Source organism: Muntiacus reevesi, chromosome 1 (genome assembly GCF_963930625.1).
Source record: "Muntiacus reevesi chromosome 1, mMunRee1.1, whole genome shotgun sequence".
Taxonomy (NCBI): Eukaryota; Metazoa; Chordata; class Mammalia; order Artiodactyla; family Cervidae; genus Muntiacus; species Muntiacus reevesi.
In genome coordinates, this window is record NC_089249.1 from 277,283,761 (window position 1) to 277,310,244 (window position 26,484).

A 26,484-nucleotide genomic window follows, 5' to 3' on the forward strand; every position below is an offset into this window, starting at 1 on the left:
CACCCCCTGTCCTCAGGCAGCACTTTTAATATGCAGGCGAAGAGCTGTTCTGATGATGTTTCACTGTGGTGCTGCCCTCCTTTGCTCTCTGTAATTGCCTCTTTCTCCTGTTCATTAAAATATATTTACAGTTGTATTAAGTTTACATGAAAACAGTAGACACAGCATGAAGCAGTTTTCATTATGTAGTTATTTTAATTTTAAAGTTTTTTTTTTCCTCTGCACATATTCCAGTCTTTTGTGTCTCATTCCAAATTAGCAGCTCACACTGGTAATGTGTCTAGTTAATTATGTGCATGTGCATTTAAATTGCATACATTGATGTGAACCTTTTAATATACTGTGGGGTGGTCCCTTTATAGTTAGGGTGGGCCTGGTGCTCAATTCTAAATTAACATACCTCTCGAGGATGCACATAACCAGCTGATGGAAAAGCAGCAGCTCTGCTGGCCCGTGGCAGGAAGGCAGCAGTACCTGTCAGGGGGAACTCTCATCCCTTCCTTCCTAGACTTTTAAAGGAGGAGGCGGCTGCATCTAGGGACCGAGGGGGAGTAATGGCATCAGCATTGGAGCAAGCAGAGCAATAGCTCGATTTTCTGGACCCCATTTGTACTTGCAGGCTTAAGTCAAAGTGTAGCAGGTCCAAGTTCCCCAGACTTGTTGGCTGAATTGGAACCATAACTAAGCAGGTACTGTTTGGGGCTTTTAGATGTCAGTAAACGAAAATGAGGTCAGAAAATGAAGTGCTGAAACTTAGGTAGTTTAGATATTAAAAGATGTATTCCCACTCTCCATGAAAATATGGTAAATTTTAGATCTTGGAGATTCCATGTATCTGTTCAATCCGTGTAGTCGAAGCTGTGGTTTTTCCAGTAGCCATATATGAATGTGAAAGTTGGACTATAAAGAAAGCTGAGCACCGAAGAACTGATTTTGAAAGGTGGTGTTGGAGAAGACTCTTGAGAGTCCCTTGGACTGCAAGGAGATCCAACCGGTCCATCCTGAAGGAAATCAGTCCAGAATATTCATTGGAAGGGCCGGTACTAAAGCTGTAACTCCAATATTTGGCCACCTGATGCAAAGAACCGACTCATTGGAAAAGACCCTGATCCTGGGAAAGATTGAAGGCAGGAGGAGAAGGGAACGACAGAGGATGAGATGGTTGGATGGCATCCCCGACTGAATGGACATGAGCTTGAGTAAACTCCGGGAGTTGGTGTTGGACAGGGAGGCTTGGAGTGCTGCAGTCCATGGGGTCCAAACGAGTTGAACTTGACTGAGTGACAGAACTGAATTAATTCAATGAATGCATTTCTTTATTCTATTTTTACTGTAATAGTCATTTTTTAAAAAATAATAAGTGGTTAGCTAGATGAGTTTCACGCTTTGAAAATAATAATGTTTTGCTCATGTACATTGTTTTGGCGTTTAGAATAGTTTTGGAGCACTTTCTGTTTGTAATGTGAGGTTTATCGTCACACACTTTCTATTCTGCTGAGTACAGGGCTGGCGTGCTGCAACCCATGGGGTCACCAAGAGCCGGACACGACTGAGCGACTGAACTGAACTGAACTGAGCGCAGGGCTTGGGGATCAAGACAGCTTGTGACTGCAGACCCCAAGACTGTCTGTTCACAGTACTGGGTGATTAGAGTGAATGGGCCTCTTCTGTACTGTGCCTTGTACTTTGACATGATCATCTATGTTGAGTTAAAATGACTGTTTTCAGTCTTAGGAATTAACACTGGATTTGAAAACTGTTTCTAATGACGCTTATGACCAGCTACACTTTACACATCTAAGGGTGCTTCTACAGGTTGTTGAATCTTTTTTTGGAAAGAAGAATTCTGGCTGGTTAAATGAGGCTGTTTCCAGCTGTTCTAACTTGGACTCATTCTCAAGCTGAAGCGGTATTGCTTTACCATCCTATGAAGCTTTAGCTTAAATTCCTTTCAACTGCTTCTATTTATTAACCACCTGCTGTGTTTTGTTTTTTTTTTTAATCCCACTGTCTCCACAGGGTTACAGATGCTGATGAGGGAAGAAAGAGAAGTAGCTAAAACATAAATATACATATAGAGAAGCCTGTATGTGAGACACCCTGCTTGGTCACTCATTTAAATAACTGGTTTCTTTTTTAGGGGGATGTTACTTCCCAGATGAGTATGCGGCTTTGTGGCCTCCCTTATGATGGTAATGATTTTTTGGTTGAGAATGGTATTTGTATATGGTGCCAGTAGGCACCCTCTCCACATCCTGCTGCTACGTCGCTTCAGTCGTGTCCGACTCTGTGTGACCCCATGGACTGCAGCCCACCAGGCTCCGCCGTCCCTGGGATTCTCCAGGCAAGAACACCGGAGTGGGTTGCCATTGCCTTCTCCAATGCATGAAAGTGAAAAGTGAAAGTGAAGTCGCTCAGTCGTGTCTGACTCTTCGAGACCCCGTGGACTGCAGCCCACCAGACTCCTCCGTCCGTGGGATTTTCCAGACAAGAGTACTGGAGTGGGGTGCCATTGCCTTCTCCCCACATCCTAGCTACCTGTCATCTATAGGCTCTACAGCAAGATTCACCAGGTGTCTTTTGCAGTCCCTCTTTATTTTTTCTGCCATAGTGAAACTTCTAAAGTTTAACATACATTGCATATTGTCACTATAAATAAAAATAACAGTCTTCAAAATCTGTGCCATCCTTGTTCTGAGCACTATAAAATGTGTCATTGAGTGTAGTAGCAAAGTTAGACCTAAGTTACTGCCAGGCTAAAATTAATTGTATCCATTTCCTTTTTCTACTTTAAGATTGTAATAGATTCATGTTATATTGTATATCCGAATGGTATAAAGAATCCTCATTAAAACAGAGTTGTCATCTTGCTGTAACTCCTAGTCACCAATGATCATATTCCTTGGCTGCTTTTTAGGTGCTTGTATTAGAGGTGTTGATAGGATTTCCTTAGCAACTGGTCACTTCTTAGTGGACTAGTGTCAGTTTTAATAAAATGGAATGGCATGGTTGTAACCATCTTGATTGTTTCAACAGAAGCTAACATTACGTGGCTTTAAACATTACTATGTTTTCACAAGATGATCATTTAAGGTCACTAGGACAGCAGTGTTATGTTGCTGTTCAGTCGCTCGGTCCTGTCCGACTCGTTACTACCCCATGGCCTGCGGCACGCCGGGCTTCCCTGTCCTTCACTGTCTCCTGGAGCTTGCTCAGACTTGTGTCCATTGGGTCAGTGATGCCATCCAGCCATCTCATCCTCTGTCGTCCCCTTCTCCTCCTGCCTTCAATCTTTCCCAGCATCAGGGTCTTTTCCATTGAGTCAGTTCTTTGCATCAAGTGGCCAAAGTATTGGAGCTTCAGCCTCAGCATCAGTCCCTCCAATGTATACTCAGGATTGATTTCCTTCAGGATTGACTAGTTGATCTCCATGCAGTCCAAGGGACTCTCAAGTGTCTTCTCCAACACCACAATTCAAAAGCATCAATTCTTTGGTGTTCAGCCTTCTTTGTGGTCCAACTCTCACATCCATACATGACTCCTGGGAGAAAAACATACCTTTGACTGGACTGACCTTTGTTGGCAGAGTAATGTCTCTGCTCTTTAATATGCTGTCTAGGTTTGTTATAGCTCTTCTTCCAAGGAGCAGGCATCTTTTAATTTCATAACTGCAGTCACCATCTGCAGTGATTTGGGAGTCCAGGAAAATAAAGCACAGTACAGTAACATTTAATATAGAACTGGAACTTTGAAGTCAGAGCATCTTGGGTTCAAATCTCAATTGTACTACTTGTAATAAACATCGGTCCAGTTATTTAATCTGTATTGGTCTGTTTCCTCTTCTATAAAGTGGGGCTACTAATTCTGCCTGCTTGGGCCTTCAGGAAGAGTAAGGGAGTGGGTGTAAGTAATATGGTTGGTTCAGTGCCTGACACATAGAAGTACTTAAAAAATGGTAGCAATTATCTTTATTTATTTATTAATATGATATTTGTTAACCACCCACTGTGTATCAAGGGCATTCTTAGGCACTGAGAATTTGGTTACACTTCTGCTGTTGTAGACTTTATAGCCTCTCTGATCTGATGATGAAGAGGGGTAGGGTCAGGGTGGGGAGTGAGGGTGAAGCCTGGATATTGTGGTATTTTTCAGGCTGGTTCCTTTTAAATATCGCTTCTATTTAGCTTTTGCATTAAAATGAAAGTGTTGGTTGCTCAGTTGTGTCCAACTCTTTGCAACCCCATAGACTGTAGCCCGGCAGGCTCCTCTGTCCATTGGATTCTCCTTCACTGGTCCTCTGTTCATGGAATTCTCTAGGCAAGAATACTGGTCCTCTGTTCATGGAATTCTCTAGGCAAGAGTACTGGAGTGGGTTGCCATTTCCTTCTCCAGGGGATCTTCCCGACCCAAGGGTTGAACCCAGCTCTCCCTATTGCAGGCAGATTCTTTACCTTCTGAGAATTATCCTTCCTATTGGGCTACCCAGGTGGCGCTAGTGGTAAAGAACCCACCTGCCAGTGCAGGATAAGTAAGAGACTCGGGTTCAATCCCTGGGTCAGGAAGACCCCCTGGAGGAGAATCCCATGGACAGAGGAGCCCTGTGGACTACAGTCCATGGGGTCACAAACAGTCAGACACAGTGAGCACGCGTGCAGGCATCCTTCTAATTACTGTGTTAATGTACGCCCTGCACTGCAGGCAGATTCGTCACCATCTGAGCCACCAGGGGAATTTCCTGGTTGGTGTATACCCGTTGCACTGAAATTCACATAGGATTTGTCTAAACTGGGAAATATGTGCTGTGGGTTTATAAAGCAGTTGATGAAATCTGAATTCCTGATTCATGCTGGATGCAGTTTTGAAAAGGACATACCATATATGTCATTGATTTTATAAGTGTTTCTTAAAGAAGCTTTCTAACTTTGGATTAATTTTCCTGTGATTCTCTTAAATACTTAATGCATTAAAACTGGAACTGAAGACCATACAGACTTAACTTTAGGGCATGACAATTTTGTTAAAAAATTTTTTTCAGACAAAGGTAGGAATGATTTATCAGTTCTGATTTTCCCTAAGTAACCTTGGATTTTAACTAGCATTTAACAGATAGAACCAGAGGAGTACTTTAACAGTCACCTGTGCTTTATTTGTATAATTCAAGATGACAGGCTAGCACTTTGCAGAGCTTGGCATAGTCTGGAAATATTCATGCCATCTGAATGGTTTCCCCATGGATTAGAGGTGAAAAGGTTCTACAGCAAAGACCCAAGAATCCAGAGTAGTTTTATTTTCAAATGTTAATTCTTACCATTTTTGCTATGACTACTAAGAAACCACTAGGGAGCTGTGAGAATCTTTTCACAATTAATTGGTCTAATCTAGAGGAGCCTTTAGGAGAAGCCCCTAGAATTATAAGAATAAGAAACCTGGTCGATGAGGCCTGAAATTACAACAGCCATTGATCAAGGGTTACTTTGCTTCCTAGCCTTAATACCCTTCTTCTTCTTAATAAGAATTGTAAAAATTCTCACTATTTTTATAGGACCCTTTTTGGAAAGTCCACATATGCAATACTATCTTTATCTTGTTGTCATTTTATTGATATGTAGAGGAAGCGTGATAACTGTTTCCATTTAAAATGAGAAATGTAAATTTGACGATGAAAAGGTGCAGAGTTTATCCAAATGTTCTTTGTTACTCTTTTATATTATCCATTGTAGGACTCATTTCTCTTGGCCTCTTGTTTTTCCTCTTCATTTAGTCCTCCCACACTTTAAGTTTTAGAATGAATTTCACTATCCCTGAGCCCTCCAATGAGAGATTCTTTAGTCAACCTTGAATTATATATAATTTTTTAAAAAAATCATAAGTTTTTTTTAAAAAAACTCTCTGACATAAATCTCAGCAGGATCCTCTATGACCCACCTCCCAGAATATTGGAAATAAAAGCAAAACTAAACAAGTGGGACCTAATGAAACTTAAAAGCTTTTGCACTACAAAGGAAACTATAAGTAAGGTGAAAAGACAGCCCTCAGATTGGGAGAAAACAATAGCAAATGAAGAAACAGACAAAGGATTAATCTCAAAAATATACAAGCAACTCCTGAAGCTCAATTCCAGAAAAATAAATGACCCAATCAAAAAATGGGCCAAAGAACTAAACAGACATTTCTCCAAAGAAGACATACAGATGGCTAACAAACACATGAAAAGATGCTCAACATCACTCATTATTAGAGAAATGCAAATCAAAACCACAATGAGATACCATTACACGCCAGTCAGGATGGCTGCTATCCAAAAGTCTACAAGCAATAAATGTTGGAGAGGGTGTGGAGAAAAGGGAACCCTCTTACACTGTTGGTGGGAATGCAAACTAGTACAGCCACTATGGAAAACAGTGTGGAGATTTCTTAAAAAACTGGAAATAGAACTGCCATATGACCCAGCAATACCACTTCTGGGCATACACACCGAGGAAACCAGATCTGAAAGAGACACGTACACCCCAATGTTCATCGCAGCACTGTTTATAATAGCCAGGACATGGAAGCAGCCTAGATGCCCATCCGCAGATGAATGGATAAGGAAGCTGTGGTACATATACACCATGGAATATTACTCAGCCGTTAAAAAGAATTCATTTGAATCAGTTCTAATGAGATGGACGAAACTGGAGCCCATTATACAGAGTGAAGTAAGCCAGAAAGATAAAGAACATTACAGCATACTAACACATATATACGGAATTTAGAAAGATGGTAACGATAACCCTATATGCAAAACAGAAAAAGAAACACAGAAGTACAGAACAGACTTTTGAACTCCGTGGGAGAAGGTGAGGGTGGGATGTTTCAAAAGAACAGCATGTATATTATCTATGGTGAATCAGATCACTAGCCCAGGTGGGATGCATGAGACGAGTGCTCGGGCCTGGTGCACTGGGAGGACCCGGGGGAGTCGGGTGGAGAGGGAGGTGGGAGGGGGGATCGGGATGGGGAATACGTGTAACTCAATGGCTGATTCGTGTCAATGTATGACAAAACCCACTGAAATGTTGTGAAGTAATTGGCCTCCAACTAATAAAATAAAATTAAAAAAAAAAAAAAAAAATCATAAAAAAGGATTTTAAACTCAAATCAAAGTTTGCTTTTGGAGCTCTTCTTTTACCAGACCTGAAAAGACCATAAAATATAAAATCATTGTCGTTTCGCGAACAAATCGGAAGAACTTATTTTATCTAAAATTGATGTCAGAATTGCATACTCAAATTGCAACTTAGTTTAGGTACGATAGTAGTCATCAAAGCTGATCATATAATACCATGAAGTCTCTGCCCATAAGTCAGTCTCATAACTAGAGATATAAAGGAGGGTGACAGACATAGGTTTGAGTCATGATGTGGCTGTGTGACCTTTTGACAGTTACTTAAACTCTCTGAGCTTATTCAGCTATAAAGTATAACCTACCTGGAATGTTCTTGTGAGAGAATGAGCTGCTTTGTACAAAATACCAGGCAGATGATACTGCAATTTTTTTTCCCATATTTTAGTTAACTTTTCAACTAAAGATTTTTAAAATGTTATACTTGACAATACAATGAAACTTAGGCCAGTTCAATTATCTATGTGTTTGTATATAAAAAGTTAAAAATTGACTTAGAAGTGAACTTCCCCATACATTTGTGAGTATTTACTAAATGCCTCGCAAGGCGGCAGGTGCCGGGAGTACAGGGCGAAAGACAGGAGCAAAACCTCAAAGTCTACACAGTCTGGTTGGAGAGGAGATAAGTAAGCTGATACTTGGGAGGCCTGCTCTCCTTAAAGGATGCAAGTTGGGTGGGATTCTCATCAGAGGAAGTGTCCTTGAGGAGGAAGAGTTTAATTGAATCTCGAATGAGAAAGTGAGTACAAGAGTGTCAGGCAGAGAGTTGGGGAAGGGGTTTCACAGAAGAGAAAACAGTGGAGAAGAGAGATTAAAAACTGGTAGAAACTTGGCATGACTGAAAAGGGTTTTTTTTTGTTTGTTTGTTTTTGTTTTTCTGGTGATATGACAAGGGCCCAGATCATAAATGCCTCGTGTGTTATGCAACAATGTTTAATTTTTATTCTGGTGTTACTTTGGGGAAGCATGTGAAAGAATTTGTGCCAGCAAGTGACTTTAATCAAACACATAGCTTAGAAAACACTGACTTCGCTTAGAAAACTTTACTAAACCAGTTTTTTTCTGGTATATTTCATTCTAGTTCTTTCTAGTCGTACACTGACTTGACTTTCATATCAGAGGAAACAATTACCTTGTTAATCCTGAGACTGGCATCACATGGATGTTAGGCACTTGCATATTTATGACCTTTCTTGCAAAGCTGTGAAAATTGCCTTGCAGATCTTTAAATTTTAGTAGCTCCCAGCAGTGAGATACCAAGTTCATCACATCTGACAGTTTCATTTCTTAATTTATAGCGTGAGGCCACGGAGGGAAATTCTGCTCCTGGGTACCACCATCACCCCAAGCCTTTTAGCACAGTTGGCACAAGGCTGTCACAGACGTTAGTTCCAACGCACGTCTCACGTGGTGAGGCTGCTTCATCATAAGTATATTGTTCTCAACAGTGAACAGTAAGAAACCACTGGTGGCTGCATTTTACATTGCACATCACCCAGTTCCTTTCTGCAGCCTGATTTAGAGACGCGAGAACATTTGCTCAGCATAGCCTCCTGGAGCCTCCTGGTTCCTTGGCCTTGATTCAGACAGAAAACAGCAGTCTGTGCGTGTTGCCTGTCGTCTGCCCCCGTTTCTGGCTGTGAGCAGGAGGCATGTTAGGGGTCCCAGCCACGGAGGCTGGCTTGGGTGTTCTCTGGGATCCTAGGCTTGGTCTCTAACCTGTTGAGGAAACCTTCACCTCCCTTCCAGGCCACAGGCAGTGCACTTTTCCTCCTGTGTGAGCCAGCCTCCCCGCCAAGAAGCAGTCTTTTTCCTCGTCCTTGTTCCTGACAGCCCCCAGCTCTGCCTAAATTCCTGACTCTGACCTTGCTTGGTGCCAGTTTATCAAGATGCAAATCTATGAAAGCAGCATGAAAGTATCACCTAACAGTGTTTTGAACAAGTCAAATTATCTAACAGAACCAACTAAGAGATGACGTGTCATGGGGAAAAAATGTGTGGTTTGGGGTCAGACAGTATAGCGTTTGTGAAACTGGATCTCCCAGATAGATACCAACGTGCTGGTTACTGCAGTGGCTGTCTCACACGCGTCACCCGCAGCCCGTCAGAGAGGTTTCCACCAGAAACCGGGCCTTTGAGGGCTGGCGCGCATGTCCGGGTACATGCCTCTTACGGGGAGGTTGTGGGACTCGGCTCCAGATGGGTCTTTCTGCCTGTGCTCCTTTGACCATGAAACACGGTCTCTCAGCAGTGTCTTTAGATAAAGTGAATGTTTTATTAAATAATGCATTACCCGGGTATAGCGCTTTGAGGTTTATGAAGTGCTTTCATTTATGTATCATTTGATTTACAGAACAACTCTGGGGTAAGTATAACGATCCCTGTTTCACAAGACAGAAAACTGAGGCTCTGTAAGGTTAGGTGATTTGAAGCAGTTTATAAATGGCAAAACCAGTATTCTTAAACTTTAGAAAAAGCCACAAGAACTCTGTCAGTGGGATGTACTTGCATTGTTCCCCCTGCTAAGGGCGGACATTGTGTCCTGCTGGTTACTGTGGCCAAAGATCTGTTAATTACACTGATCCCCAAATGGGAAATGCATACGTTGTTTTAGTCCGGTTCCAGATTCCCACTGCTTTAGCTTTGGTTTACACACTCTTCGTGTAATGCTTACTTTTCTACCTGAGTACATAGAGTACATTCCAAGGATGGATGTACTGAATATATATATCTACCTCACAGGGTTGTTTCACATTGAGCAACTAACAGACAAATTTCTCTTTACATATGCTTGTTTTCACATATAAAACTGTTCTTTGCTCCAGTCTTCATTATGATCTTAAAGCTGATGTGGCTATAATGATGGTGTATCAATGGTGTATAATGATGGTGTATTGTACTTTCCTTGACCTTGTTTTCAAATACCTTCCCCTCCCCACCCCTCCAATGGGGAGAGCTTTATGCATTTTAGTAGTTGAGTCTTTACTTACAGTTACTTTATTTTCTTCTTCAGGTTTTGTGATGAAGGCACCTGTACAGATAAAGCCAATATTCTCTATGCCTGGGCAAGAAATGCTCCCCCAACGAGACTCCCCAAAGGTATACCTGAGGCCTCTTGGATAGTCTTATATTAAGCTGCTTAGTTTTTGATTCCAAAATATTTTTTATTGTATGTTCTTTCCAGCAGCTGTTGGCCATGTTCTATGTTGTAATTTCACACTAAAGTACCCTTACTTCCTGCTTGTATTGAATAGGTTTCATTTAGGTAGTTATTCTTCCTCTGCCTCTGTTTGGTAAGTAATTTGCTCACACAACAGTTTAGATAGAATTAGAAAGTAACTGGGTATACCTCAAATCACCTTTGGCCTGAGGCACATTCGTTCTTGACAGCAGGAGCATTCCATGAGCCAAGAGAGCCAGGAATTAAGTAAATCGCCATTTCAGCAAACAAAATTTTCTTTTTAATAGTTCTGGAGCCTGGCTATTTAATGTTATGCCGAACCTCAGCTGGCTGTCTGAGTTCCCCTCTAAATTGTTCATAACTTCCAAGGTGTGAGAGAATTACCAGAGTCTCCTTTATTACCGGGATCTCTCTTAGTATCAGAGTGAACGTGCGGCCCTGACGCCAGAAGGACTGCCGTGGTTCAGGGATGGAGTAGTGGCATCTTGCAATGCCTCCCTAACTGCCGCCTGCACTAATTTTTAATTTTTTTAATCTTTTTAGACAGCTTTAAAGGTTACTTTCTATTTATAGTTAGTACAAAATGTTGCCTAAATTCCTCATGTCATGTAAGACTTAAGCCTTGAGCCTCTCTCGAGCCCTACAGTTTGATGTCTGTTTTGCTTTACTTCAAATAAGTGCTAGAATATTCTCTAGAGTTTTTCCAGGCAGCCACTACCAAACAAGTTTGGAAATTAAAAGGAAGGTTTGTCATAGATTTGTTGATGTTTTTAAGATACATTAGTAGAGAAGGTAAGATATTTTTTTCTCTGTCTGTAAATATTTTCTCTGCAGAGTTTTTTTTTTCCTGGTTTATTAGCAAACTTTGCTAGTAAGACTCTTAGGAACCCTTCAGATTCCAATAATTTATTGACATCATAATCTAGTAAGTAGTTGGTTTCTTCAGTGATGTTATTGCAGATACCTGTTTTCACATGGGAAAAAATACAATTCCCCTGAGATGATCTTAAGAAGTCTCATTTCCTTTATTCCATCAGAGTAAAAATGGATGTGTGAGTGAGTGAAAGTCACTCCGTCCTGTCCAACTCTTTGCGACCCCACGGACTATAGCCCACCAGACTCCTCTGTCCCTGGAATTCTCCAGGCCAGAATACTGGAGTGGGAGCCTCTCCCTTCTGCAGGGGATCTTCCCAACCCAGGAATCGAACTGGGTCTCCTGCGTTGCAGTCTGTTTCTTTACCAGCTGAGCTACCAGGGAAGCCCAAAAATGGATATAAGTAAATGCAAAACAAAGTGAAAGAATAGGTTTGTGTGTGTCTGTTACATAATCAACAAGGACAGAATTTCATTCTCTTTATTTTGTTCTGTTTCTTAAAAAGTGAATGAGTTGTCCTCTTAAAGTATAAGTGATTACTCTAGTTCAGAAGTAGAGATTACAAATAGAATTCCATCAGAGTTTTGAGGAGAAATAATAGACTATATCAGAGATTTTCATTGAACAGCTAGTTTATTATTATTTTCATATAATTGCATATGTTACATGCTATTTTCTTTCCATTTGGATTTCATAGATCAGCAATCTTTGGTTAGCTCTATTTTAGAGTTCCATTTCTAAAATACTGATTTATCTTCTTTTGAAAATCTTAAGGTGTTGGATTCAGAGTTGGTGGAGAGACTGGAAGCAAATACTTTGTCCTCCAAGTACACTATGGGGATATTAGTGCTTTTAGAGGTAAGTTTTGAAATGTTGAAATTAAGCTCAACTTTCAGTACTATATTGTTTAAACTATATGCACTAACTGTTACCTATATAATAAAATGAAGAATTAACTATACCCTCTGCCCACTAGGAAACAGCTGCTTTTGTGTCCTGGAATTTGGGACTGTGGAAGTGAGAAGTGTTAGTCGTGTTTGACTCTGCCACCCTGTGGATTGGGGCCCTCCAGGCTGAATAGTGGAATGGGTTGCCATTTCCTTCTCCAGGGGATCTTCCCAACCCAGGTCCTGCATTGCAGGCAGATTCTTTACCATTTGAGCCACCAGACATGAGTTTTATTTTGAAAGTTACAGTCTCTTACACACATATTCTCTTATTCATCCTACTGTGCTTTCTCTTACACTGACTTTAGGGTTCTCTTCCTTTCCAGGGTATTATATTATCCACTGTCTCCTATTAAGAGGTTCCTTCTAAGCAGCAGCATTGGAAAGAATAGAGACTAGTAATTAATATCTATTCTTAGAAGCAAGTCACTGGAGAGTCACCGGGTTTCGTGATAGCAGGGAAGTTCTCAGACACTTGGGCTCACGTCAGTGCTATCTGTAATCCACACTTCTCACTTCATCTGTTGTCAGCTGCATTGATGTACAGACCCCTTCCACTCCACAGAGGCTTCTGAATATTGCCTGGGAAACTTGTTGGTCTACCCATATGACTAGGCACTCTGCTTAAGTGCTCCTTTTCTTATTATAGAATCTTTAGCATGAGGATGGGGCCCTGTTCCCAAGGCAACCGAGACTGTAGTTGTTACACCTTCTGCTGCATTTAATCAAACCCCAGCTGCATTCCAGGTTCACACTTTGGTGTTCACAGGAGTATAAACATTAAGCAGTCTTCTGGGCATGTCAGCCTTCCCCTTTGCCTTGCCGACATACGTGTTTTCTCGAGTTCTCTAATCCAACACTGTATTTCTACTAACTAACCTAATACATTCTAGTCTCTAGATACGTTAGCTTTCTATCCATCAACAGAGCGCAGAAGTACGTGTCCATCTCCGCCTGTGAAATATCCCCAGGGCCTTTGCTGAGAGAGCACCCCATGGTGAGGGTGACGATAGGTTCTCCGCATTCAGGGCTGGGACAGTAAGTACAGTCTTCCTCTGGAAAAGGATGTTGGAAAGAATAAATTTAAGTCAACTATATGCTTCAGTTAAAATTTTTAGAAAGAATAAATTTATGCAATTGAAAAATTATAATTAGTATTGCCATCAGATGTATTACCGATTAAACAAGCTCCTGTGGACCAGCTCATGAGCCTAACTTCCAAGTAAAACCTGTTTTATATTTAAAGTATGCTGTGAGTTATATATAAATAGCTTTCCATTTTTGGAACAGAACCTAAAGTCTTAAGTTGTTAATTATAGCGCTGAGCCAAGGTTTTGTTGAAAACAGGAATAAATAATGTTCGTGTTTGAGGAACAAAGACACAAATTATCTGCTCTAAAATTTGCCGTATGGGTGTCGGGGAGCAGGCCGATTCTAAGACTGCTGACTTCCAAAGCATTGACAAGACTATTATTTTCCCAAAGAAGGGGGGAAGGCTTTCCCGTCACCACAACTAAGGTAGCTGGTCATACCCCACAACCCCCCACCCCCAGATCTATCCGCTATAGAACTCTAGACTTTCAACCTAATTCCTCTGAGCTTTGGAGTACTTCCTTGTAGATACCGCACCCCAGGGTGAAGGGAAAATACATAATATACTAGTTTTTAAAACATATTGCTGTAATAATTTAACTTATTACTGATGAAGAACTAATTTTGTTTTGTAATTTATGTTTAATTTGGGATCATGAAAAAGTACTGATGTTTAATATATAAATATGTAGTTATTATTTGCTATAAGAGACTGACTGGAAACTTTCATACTAGTGTTTCATTTTTCACTTTTCTGAGAAACGTTTTTCAAAGAAATGGTACATATGAGGTAGGAAGATTACTGGTCCTATAACTTGTAGATCTTATTATAATGTAATAGAAATGTAAACAAAAAATTTCACCCGTGTAATTCACTCAGTAGCATTAGATACTATCTTGTGCCTTAAGCTATACCTGGATAGCTTAGAATAGTAAGTAAACAACATGAGAAAATATCAAATCTCACTAAAATAACAAGGGAGCATTTTGCATTTATACTTAATTGGGTGTGAGTGGAGATTGAATTATAAAACCCGGGGCTGCCAGGGTTTACATGAATATGCTACAGCTTGGGGAGCTCTGTGAATTAGTGCAGTGCTTTGGAAAGCAGCTTTATCATATTATATACATTTTATATAAAACATTAAAACCTTTCTCTAGGCTTCTGTCTTCAACTAAAGGAAGGGTTTTGTTGGAATTTTTTGGTTTCGTTTTCTAAGGCACTCCCTACCCACAGTTATTTATATACCATTAACTAGTAATATGAAAACCTGGAAAGTTAACAAATGTCCCTTAATAGGGGACTAATAAATAAATAAATGGTATAACAACAGAAATAGCGACTCATAAATTTTTATACAGACTACATAAAGCCATAGATATGCTTGTATGTTTTCAAGGGTTAAAAGGAACAGGGAATAAAAGCAAGCACTCAGTAAGTTGAAAGACAGGATTGTGCGATTTTTTTCCCCCTTTACAATGTTATAATTCTTTTCATGTTTTTAAATTCTCCTAATATAAACACTATGTTAAGTGCCTGCCAGTTGGCACACTATACTTCCACTCATACCCTCCTAATAGAAAAAGTGTTAAATTAAATCTCTATGTACCTGATTAACTATAAGAAGTGACTTATACTTTAAAAAGATTCTATATGGTGATCTCACAGTTATTGCCAGATGAACCTAGAAGTGGAATTACAGCATCATGTCTTTTAATAATTAAAAATGAATTACATATGTTCTGTATATGTGCACATATATAGATGTATGTACATATCTATACACATATCTATATATTTACACATATATAGATATGTGTACACATCTATACACATTATGCATATTCTTGCTTACTGAAGTAATCATCTTATTGAAGATGTGAACTCTATGTTAAAATTATTAATGATATTTTTTAGAATATAAATTATAAATCAGAAGCAGATTTGCACCACAAGGAAATCCCTGCGCTCTGTTGAAAAGTGAGAAAATGTTTGGCTTAAGCATATGAGCGTTTTCCTACACAAGGAAGGTTTAAGAGACTTGAGAAGCCTAGGACGTCTCTTTAATCATGCATCAAAAGTGAAGGTAAAATGTCTTCTGATGTTTGTTGGAGAACATACCCTGAAGCCAGCTGGGTGCGTCCTGGACTGGGACGTCTAGTAGTGGGAAAAGATTGATCTGCGGGATCGCCTGAAATACTTGTTTTGGTTTGGTTTTTTGTTTTAGGAGTGGAGCAGAATGTGAAGCTGTAAACGCGACATTTAAAGGGGGCCAGTCTTATTCGATGCCATGCCAGTCTTACGTCAGATCTGGGCTGGTGCGGGCTGTGCTGATCTTCCTGCCCAGAGGAGTCTAGTACATTCTCGCAGGAGAGACAAGCGCAGGGACAGGACGTCTTTAGGCAGAAGTAGGAATGCATCCCAGATACAGGGGCCGTGGGGTGGCCGGCAGACGGGTCTACCTGGAAGGGCAGGGGGACATTGTCTCGGAAAGGCTTCTTAGAAGATGAACCTTTTCAAGGACTTACACTGCAGATGGTGACTGCAGACATGAAATTAAAAGATGCTTACTCCTTGGAAGGAAAGTTATGACCAACCTAGACAGCATATTAAAAAGCAGAGACACTGCTTTGCCAACACAGGTCTGTCCAGTCAAGTCTATGGTTTATCCAGTGGTCATGTATGGATGTGAGAGTTGAACTATAAAGAAAGCTGAGCACCGAAGAATTGATGCTTTTGAACTGTGGTGTTGGAGAAGACTCTTGAGGGTCCCTTGGACTGCAAGGAGATCCAACCCGTCCATCCTAAAGGAGATGAGTCCTGGGTGTTCATTGGAAGGACTGATGCTGAAGCTGAAACTCCAATACATTGGCCACATCATGCGAAGAGCTGACTCATTTGAAAAGACCCTGATGCTGGGAGGGATTGGGGGCAGGAGGAGAAGGGGACGACAGAGGATGAGGTGGTTGGATGCATCACAGACTCAATGGACGCAAGTTTTAGTAAACTCCGGGAGTTGGTGATGGACAGGGAGGCCTGGCGGGCTGCAGTCCATGGGGTCACAGAGAGTCGGGCACAACTGAGCGACAGGACTAAACTGAACTGACATGGTAATCGAGCCTGCACTCAGATGGGGCCAGGAGGAGACGTGCCCCAGACGGAGCAAAAGTGTGTGCGTGGATTTGGGCGGTGAGGAGCCTCAGGCCCACCCGGAGCTCTTGGTGACTTAGCCTTACTGGAGTGTGAAATGCCAAGGGACAAGTGGCAAGAGATGAAGAGAGAGCTGACAGGTGGGGACTGGACCACACAGACCCTGTTAGGACTGCTTTGAAACCACCCAGCGTGCTTCCCAGCAGTAACCTGATCAGATTTTCACTTGGGTCCGGGGCTTTTGTGCATGACAAAGCCCCCAGCCTTAGGAAGAAAGATTGGGGTGTTAGGAGGCCAGGGTGGGCCTGGATGGGGTCCTGGAAGGCCAGAATGAGTTTCTTTTTTTTTTTAATGTAAGCTTTAATTTTTTTTAGAAATTAATGTTCTGTAGAAAACAGAATGTAACCCCATTAGAACTGCCTGTCCAGTGTAAGCGTAGTCTTTGGTTACGTGATCAAACTCTAAGACCAGATGGCCTGGCGACGGCACTTGCTAATTTTATTATCCTCACCGAGTTTCTAAACCTCTCTGCTTTCCTCGTCTGTAAAGTGGGATCATCGCGGTTCATATGAAGCTATCTGGTAAGCACTCCCATGTTAGCCGCTCTCATAGTTTCTATAACAGACTTTAAGGTGATATAAATTCCCCTAAACGCCACCTTTTGTCCTAGTTACCATAATATAAAGAATATGTTGGTTGCTTTTCAAGGGTGTCAGAGTTTCTTGTTACATTCAGACGCAGAGCTGTATTTGCGTTTGTCACCTCGCCAGTGGAAGTGTCCTAGTTCGGCCCTGTTTCCTGCTCTCCGCAGCCGTTTCTGCCATCCAGAGCCTCAGTTGTACAGAGATAAACCACAAGGCCGAGTCCCCTGCCCTTAAGGAAATTAGAATAGCAGAAACTAGAGGTTCCTCCTGGTCCTGTTTCTTTCTTTAGTTTTTTCATTGCCAGCTTTTTTTCTAAGTAATGTCTTATTCCAACAGAGAAAATTCTCCTGAGATTGTTGCAGAAACTCACCACTTTTCTTCTAGATGTTTTGGCCCAAGGGAATCTTAAAAGAACTGGACCTCTTCTTTGCAGAGTTTCTGGCAGCAGCTTACTAGTCTCCAACAATAACTCATTTCTCAAATCAGAAAACTCTTGCACTGACCAGCTCAAGTTGGAGCTGATGTAAAAAGGAGGCAAGAATTTCTTCCCAAGTGCACAAGCTCTGACTGTCTTTGAGTTGGCAGAATTTCCAAGCTATAAACTATTCGTCCCTAAGTGTGTGGTGCCTATAAGAAAACTGACAGGTATTATCAGGGATAGAGACCCCCACACACACACATACACACACACACACACACACATTCAGAGTTTGCTTCTACGAACCCTTCCTTACAACCCTCAAAGTGCACCTATGTTTTAGCATTTTCCTGGGAGCACAGCAGAAACGTTCATTTTCCTTAGAGTGAGTGTTCGATGCTTATTTTATAAATGAGATGAATGAAGCCTCAGACTCCTGTTTTCAATGCTCCATTATATAAGAGTGAGCCCTGAGAAGTTTCATCTCCAAATTTCTGAGGTTATATTAGTAAAATCACAAAATTCTAGCTGGAACTCTTAAAAGAACAAAGCATTTTCAGTAGCCAAGCTTTCCAGAAAGCTAAGATTTTAACATTGTAAGTACCATAACCTTAAAACATTTTGGACAGAAATCTTTCCCAAATACATGATGGGCCTGATGAAAGTGGAACAGGTGGCAGATGTTACCTACCTGATGCTCTGCCCAACAGAGAGCAGACTGGCAGTAAATGTTCGTTTATTCGTATCCGTTGGGGGATATCATCGTCTTCGGCGATTATTCTGAATATCAACTACTGTACAATAATTTCCTCCCAAATTTTAGGAGTAGACACAGATTTTTCGTGTTACTGGGCTTCTTGCCTTCTTCCGTCTACTTCTGTGTGATAGTTTCCTCAGTTGTCAAGCTACCGCTTCAACTCGTTTTAATTCAGACAGAGCAGCGTGTGGAGGCGAAGATGAGTGAGAAGGAAAGTCTGCCCTCATCCGGTGGGGGCACATGAAAACAAAACAGTAACTGTGATCCCCGGAGCCGGAACAACCAGTGCAGTGAGAGAGGGGGTGGGAAGCAAAGAAGACCACACCTCGTTCAGAAAGAGATTCTGTGTTCCCAGATTGATGATCTCTAGGCATCCTTCTCTCTCGTCCTAAGCTGACGATGTGGCATCTCGGCAGTCAGGTTCCATATAATTGTAAATTTAGAGTACACAGACTCTGAGTTGAAACCCTTAGAGGGCGTTCTTTGAATAAAATCATGGGAACACCGGGGCCTGGACTTGGTAGCCTTCAGACTTGATTTCTTCTCACCCGCGTGTGTTGTTCCGTCCTGGCTGTGATCCTTTGCTGTGCGGCTTCCCTGGTGACTCAGATAGAGAAGAATCCACCTGCAATGCAGGAGGCCCAGATTCAATCCCCCGGGGAAGGGAACAGCTACCGACTGCGGTATTCTTGCCTAAAGACTTCCGTGGACAGAGGAGCCTGGTGGGCTACGGGCCATAGGGTGGCAGAGAGTTGGGTACAGTGAAGGGACCAACGCTTTCACTTTTCGGTGTAGCTTAGTCCCACACAGGTGGGTGTTATTAGACATACGTGTTAGTAGACATGGGTCACGCATTCGTGAAATGCACCCTCCGTGCTCACACGTGTACACACACAGAGGCTTCCTTTCCACCACAACTGAAGCAGTGGCTGAGTGAGCGTGAGGTAAGCGGAGCAGTGCGGGGAGAAGGGAAAACAGAGGACCCTGGAGGAATTCTGATTCCACGGTGACTCCTGCTGCTTATCTGCCTCTTACAAGACTGCTGCTGGCAAGCTGTTGGAAAAAGCTTTGAAATCGTGAGCCCAGGAAAAATCCCTTGCTAATGCATTTTTGAACAAGGCAGAGCATAGATCAGTGGCAGGGCAGCTGTGCTTCAAATTATGTCATTGTAGTAGAACGCTTTTGAACCACGGTGTTGGAGAAGTCTCTTGAGAGTCCCTGGGACTGCAAGGAGATCCCACCAGTCCTTCCTAAAGGAAGTGAGTCCTGAATATTCATTGGAAGGACTGATGCTGAAGCTGAAGCTCCAGTACTTTGGCCACCTGAAGAACTGACTCATTGGAAAAGACGCTGATGCTGGGAAAGATTGAAGGGAGGAGAAGAGGAGGACAGAGGATGAGATGGTGGGATGGTGTCACTGACTTGATGGACGTGAGTTTGAATAAACCCCGGGAGTTGGTGATGGACAGGGAGGCCTGGCATGCTGCAGTCCATGGGGTCACAAAGAGTCGGACACAGCTGAGCAACTGAACTGAACTGAGTAGAAAGCAGATTCCTCTGGCTTCAGTGAAAGAATCGAGATGCTCTTAATTGACTGTTTCCTGAAAGTGGAGCTGCCGGGACTCAGGTGGAAGGCTGCTCCCCATGCTTCCTGCGCTGTCTTCTCAATCTGTTGAGGCAGCTTCCTCCTGCGTGCTTTCCAGGGAGATACACCACACCTGCTTTTACTCTCTCCCCTGCAAAGTGAGCGATACTGTGGCTCGGGGTATTTAAGCCCACGTATTTTCAAGTGTTCCGGATGACTTTCCATGTGTAAGAATCTCCCTTGAAATTCCAAATGGGGAGAGGGTGATTAAAGCTTCCCCTCCCCAAGGAGAAACCTGAAAACCACTATCTCTACACCAAAGGAGACGAAGATGACACCTTTCTAGCATTCAGTCCGGCTTTCTCTAAATAGGACCCTGACCTGCACACGTTCCAGCAGTCCTGATCACTTCCGGCATATAGGAGGTTAGCTCTCAACGTGATCTTTTTCCCCAGGGCACACATGTTTCCAAGTTCAACTCCAGGGACAGCAGCACCCGTGGTTCCAGGAAGGGTGCTCTTGATCTGAATTTCCCTTTTCACTGTCAACCCTGAGATTCCCGTGCCATTCAGCAAGTCTCCTTTCTTCCTTCCCACCTCCCATTTTCTGTTTCTCTAATATACTTTGAGGTAGGGGCCCAAACTTTCATTCACATGCTTTGGGAAACATGCCATTTGGAATTAAGAGCATTAAACCCTTTTGAAAGATACTCAGGTGCAGAAATCATATATTACCTTATGTCCCCTTTGGGAGTCTAGACCCTGTCCCTAGTCAAATGTGCTAGATTCCTGTAGCACATTTTTCAGGTGGTCACACTGAGAGGGTTAAAGACAGAGGTAATAAGTAGCATCACATTCGTTCTGATCAGATTTTGCTACCGAACATTAACCAGAAAAACTTTAGGCTTCTAGAGCTTTTCAGGCCTCAGAATTGGAAAAAGTTCCAGTTGGGGAACAAGAAGCCTTAATTAGTTAAAATGCTAACAAGAATTAAAGGACTCTGGATATATCTGAATATTTTCTCATTAGAATAATCTCTCTCAAGCTTTATTGTTCATTTTTTTAAAAAATACAGAAGACCATTAAAAAGAAAAGTAAAAAGTCACAATACCTATTTAAAAATATATATAAATATGAGGTGACATTTGCACATATCTGTAAATATACTAAAAAGCCATTGAATTATACAGTTTAAAGGGGTCACTTGTAACGCATGTAAATTATATCTCAGTATAATTATTATTTTGTTGTTGTTGTTCAGACATGCAATTTATTTATTTATTTATTTTTAATTCTTTTTCCCCCCATATATTTTATTAGCTGGAGGCTAATTACAATATTGTAGTGGTTTTTGCCACACATTGACATGTGTATCTCAGTAAAATTATTGAAGAGAAGGTATATAGATGAAAAAGAAAAAAGTTTATAATACCTTCTTCAATCCCATCTCCCTTTCTACCCCCAGCCCTACCCCCAGGTAACTGCTGTTTATATCTGCTGGTTTTCCATGTGCTTATCCCTTACACTTTTCTGTATACACACAGAAACCACAGATATGTGTATCTGCACTTTTTTCCTTTTTTGGACAAAATTCAGATCACTCTCACCACAGATCTGCATCTGCTGTTGTTTTTAATTTAACAATGTACCCTGGACATATTTCTAAGGCAGCACATGTAAGGTTCTTTCATTATTTATAGTGACTACCTAGTATTCTGTTGGGTGAATATATTATAATTTATATATCCTTTTCCCCATTAAAGACATTTATATACGGAGTTATTTGTTATTATAAGCAATTCTGAATTTTGAACTTTAATGTTAGAAATGTTTTAGGTAACCATGTATTGCTACTGCAGGGTAGATGTCTAGAAATGGGATTTTAGGGTTATAGAATATTGAAACCTTAAGAGATTCCACCATATTACCCGACAGAAGGATTTTTCCAATTGACAGTGCATAATGAATGAGCAGGCCTCATATCCTTATCTGCACTCAGTTCAGTTCAGTCGCTCAGTCGTGTCCGACTCTTTCCGACCCCATGGACTGCAGCACACCAGGCCTCCCTGTCGATCACCAACTCCCGGAGCTTGCTCAAATTCATGTCCATTGAGTCGGTGATGCCATCCAACCATCTCATCCTCTGTCATCCCCTTCTCCTGCCTCCAATCTTTCCCAGCATCAGAGTCTTTTCCAATGAGTGAGTTCTTTGCATCAGGTGGCCAAAGTATTGAAGTTTCAGCTTCACCTTCAGTCCTTCCAGTGAATAATCCGGACTGATTTCCTTTAGGATGGACGAGTTGGATCTCCTTGCAATCCAAGGGACTAACATGCACTAGATGTTTTCATAGTTGAAACATTTTACCCAGTGTTTACTTAAATCAAGGAACTCTTTTTAATGTTCCATTAAAACAATTAGAATTAGCAAAAAGTTCTTTAATAGAATTACCTCTAAAGTACATAGCAGTCTATGTCAGAATTTCTCAAAATCTTATGTCAACTACTTGTGCCAGAATCTCCTTGGGGTGCTTTTTAAAATGAAAATTCCTAGTTCCAACCAGACCTACTGAGTCAAATGCACAAGAAGCACAGGACTGGCTGTTGTGTCCTGGAACTATTTCTATTGACCAGAAGGAGCCAACTGTTAATTTTCAGCTATTTAGTGAGCTTGTTGTTAAGTGTGCATGTGTGCTTAGCTGTTCAGCCATGTCCAACTCTTGGACACAGCAGGCTCCTCTGTTTGTGGGATTCTCCAGGCAAGGATACTGGAGTGGGTTACCCTTCCCTTCTCCAGGGGATCTCCTGACCCAGGGATCAAATCCAGGTCTCCCGCATTGTAGCTGGAGTCTCTACCAGCTGGGCCACCAAGGAGGTCCATTGTTAAGTATAGCTGTGATGAAAAATAAAGGCAATAAATGCTCAAAGATCATCATCCTCTAATTATCTTACTACATTTTACTATTATCTGTACTCTGGTTGGTATTTATGTCTATTGATCTGTATGGTGGAAATACTATAGAATGGTGCATGAATGGCTCATTTTTTTCCCAGCACAGTGCTCAGTAATGTCACATTGATAACTTGAAATCAGTCATGGTGGGAAAATTTACACCACTGAAATAGACAAACGCTACAAATCAGTGCTTCATAAACTATTTTGTTGGTTGTTTAGACTTAAGAAAATAATGAAAACGATGTTAGTAGTGCAGATTATTGTGAATAGCCAAAATATTTTAGGAAATATTTTTTCAATTCAAAAAGTACTATCCAACACTGCAAAGATTTTGCTCACCTTGTTGATGAGCAAGTGCAGTTTCAGCCTGTATCTTTTGTCATTTCAATAAAGCAGGATATCAACAAACATTCTTATCTGCAGGACTCACTAATCACTTGTAACCATAGGTGAACTAAGAAAAGTTCAGCAAGAATTAAGGAAATAATTCTGTGAAATTCATCTGGTTATATGGAATTTATAAATAGTATTATTTATTTTATTATTTTTATAAGTTGTGTCCTACATATCTTTTATGTTAATAAAAACTATAATAAATGTGTATTTACATACATGTGCACATTTTTTTCAGACAGCCTGTGTGTTATCAGCACACCCCGGAGCTCAACATTCTGAAATTTTAACGAGCTCCCCAGTTGACTTCTGTGCAAATTTTCCTAGAGGATTAAATCTACTTCTAGGTTTTTTTTTTCCCCCTGTACTCCTGGTATGTCAGCGACATCTCCTGAGACTTGGGCCATGAGCAGAATAATTTGCATTTATCACAATAAGTATAATTAAATCTCAATTCTCTTAAGAAAAGGGGAGTTCTGAAAGAAGAAAATGCATTTAATTACCGTCTGGTTATTCTACCACTTTTTTATTTCACTTAGAAATTTGAAGGAGAGTTTATGTTTGTTCGTAACATTTTCACAAAATTAGGTGTTTGGATTTTAAGATGCTATTCTAGTAATATAGAGAAGACACTTTGAATGTATGTATGACTTTCTTGGAGACACCCCTCTCTATATATAGGGATGCAAATGTTCACTCTTGACACTTAATCAAGATAGACCTTTTCAAAAAATGAACAAAAATAAGTTATATCCTTCCATTTTTTCCATTTTAAAAAAATTTTTAAGTGGAATATATGGGGTGACAGAGACTAGAAAGTGAGAGAATGGCAGAGACCATGAGACCAACTGTGAGAGATAAATGATTGGCAGGAAGGTACTGTTCAACCTGCATGAAATTCCTTAGCCTCTTAGGCATTTTCAAAGGGGATGAGATTGGAACACTGCTGAAAAGGCATTGTGGAAAAGGAAACCGTGACTTTTACTTTCTTCCATAAAGGGTAAAAACCAAAGATCTTATGTCTTATGTACTAATTCATTTTTAAAACATTTGCTTTTAACACCAGAGACAGTCTTTGGGATGGTAGAAGTGTGACTGTAAAGATGTCTCCATCTATCTCAGCCCCTCCAGTTTACAGAAATGGAAATCAATACTCAGAAAGGTTAAGTGACTTGCCCGAGGTGGTATAGCTACTAGTCCAATGGTATTTAAAACTAGAAGAATTTAATTTGTGTTGAATTTCTAATTTGTAGCTTGTCAAAGTTCAAGTTCTGACTATATAAGATAAATAATGGAGTCAGTCCTTCTTCAAGTCCTTTGAACCACTAGGAACAAAGAGGACATGAACTTTAACAAGCTACAAATTAGAAATTCTGCACAAATCATCCTTGCCCAATAGAGTAAATATGAGTAGAGGCTGGAATGTTCACCTCATCTCATGTATTCCTTCTCATTCTGATGTATGAAGGAATCCACTTCCCTTATGGAGGGATAGTTCTACACCAGGTTGCTTGATAATCCCTCTGATTTCAGGATAATTATAATAGGATGTTCTTCATGTTCTGTAACCTTCATTAAACACAAGCAGCTTGTTGTGAGTCACGGGAATGATTTTAGGACTCTTCAATACCTCTCAAATGATGCAGACGAAGTCTATTTTCCTGCAATTTTTTTTTTTTTTTTTTTTGGCTTTTGTCAGTCTCATCACATAAATGTGAGCTCCCTGATTCTCTAGCTTCCTGAATTTCAATTTTGTTACTCATCTTCAGTTTGGAAGACTAATGGTCCTTATTCGTCTCATTCATTCTGTGGGGCACCTGTTTATTTTAATACCTAAATACGGTCATTAAGTTTCAAGAATTGCATTTTCATTCATTTGGTTATGAGAAGATGCAGAAAGCCCTGCAGTATTATTGCTTTTTAAGGAATGTATTCAGAATGTCTTTATTCCTTAAAATGTGTTTTTTAAAGCAGTGTAATGTTGAACAATATAATATTTAGCGTAAGTGATGTCTTTTAGGAAAAAAAAATTCCCTGATACTATTCAAGCTTTCATATTTTGCCTTTATTTTCTAGTTGTTTCCAAGACAGGCCTATACTTGGCCTTCAGGTACCCCTTTGCAGCTCATGCTGTTTTAATCACCCATAATTACCAGCACCTTTTTGAAGCAGGTCAGGGGTACATAGTCACTAATTAATTTCATTTAAATTAATACCAGATAACCTTTCATTTTTAACCAAAATAAATTAAGAGGAGAAATAAAGTTACTTGCCCATGGGCTTACATTAAAATTAGGAGACTCAAGGCATTTTTTCACGTACTCCATGAGTACTCAGGCTGGTGTCTACGGCCTGTCCCTTACTGGTCCCCTCATTGCCTTGGCATGTTTATGTCTTGTCTCCTGTGTTACAGGAATTCTGGTAAAAGATGGAAGTCATCAGACAGAAATGCTAGCACCTGTACATTCCATTTCCTATTTTCTATTAATTCCTTTTTTATGGTAGTTGACTGTCTTATAAAATGCAAGAGATACCTTTAATAAGTACATTACCAAAAAGACATTTAATGAAAGCTATTCAGATATTACTTTAGTGATATTTACAAAATAATTCTGTTAGAAAAATAAAAGTCCAACCTTCCATAGGCCTGGAAGAGACCCTTCTCACCTTCCTCTTTCTGCCAACTGAAACATTCCTCTCCTCTTCATCCAATTTGGAAACCCTTCATCCTGCTCCTTATTTCTTCTCATTCTAGATGAATTCTTCTTCTGTCCCTCTTTGGAAATTTTCCTGAGTCTATCTTCCTGTAGGGATGTCACCCCCCACACACACAATTTTCTAGCTCCATTTCTTTGCAAGTATTACTTATCCTTGTTTTTCCAACTGAAGTGTAACACATCACCTATAATAACAGAAACGAGAATAAAATCTAAGCAGTAACTGAAGATCCTTCCAAACAAAACCTTTATCTTAGAGTGTGAAGATTTGCTTATGGTCTCAGGAAATTTTGACTGATAATCTGGGTCACTGAAGGATTTTAGTGTTTGCCTTACTACTTGTTAACTCACAAATGCTGTATAAAAATTATTTTAATAATCCACCTGCCACATTACAACTTGAATATATTGAAATGACTGAAAATTAATGCTAAATCAAATATATAAGCTATAATATCCAAAGTATATTTCCTAATTAATACCACGGACTATATGCATGCATAATTTTATGTAAATTTGGATTTTTTAATTGAAGAACCAAAATACAATGCACAATATAGTATTTTAAGTTGATGAAGATAATTGCATTGCAAATTCAGCCACTGATT

The 26,484-nt window shown here is 40.6% G+C and overlaps 1 protein-coding gene across 10 annotated transcripts in view; it reads left to right on the forward strand.

Moving 5' to 3' along the window:
• Positions 1 to 26,484, forward strand: part of PAM (peptidylglycine alpha-amidating monooxygenase) — a 311,728-nt gene that overhangs the window by 195,765 nt on the left and 89,479 nt on the right. For all 10 annotated transcript variants that reach the window (XM_065920039.1, XM_065920481.1, XM_065920234.1 and 7 more), the window contains exons 7-8: positions 10,179 to 10,264; positions 11,995 to 12,078. In XM_065920039.1, the coding sequence (XP_065776111.1) occupies positions 10,179 to 10,264; positions 11,995 to 12,078 (170 nt within the window). The remainder of the gene's footprint in view (positions 1 to 10,178; positions 10,265 to 11,994; positions 12,079 to 26,484) is intronic.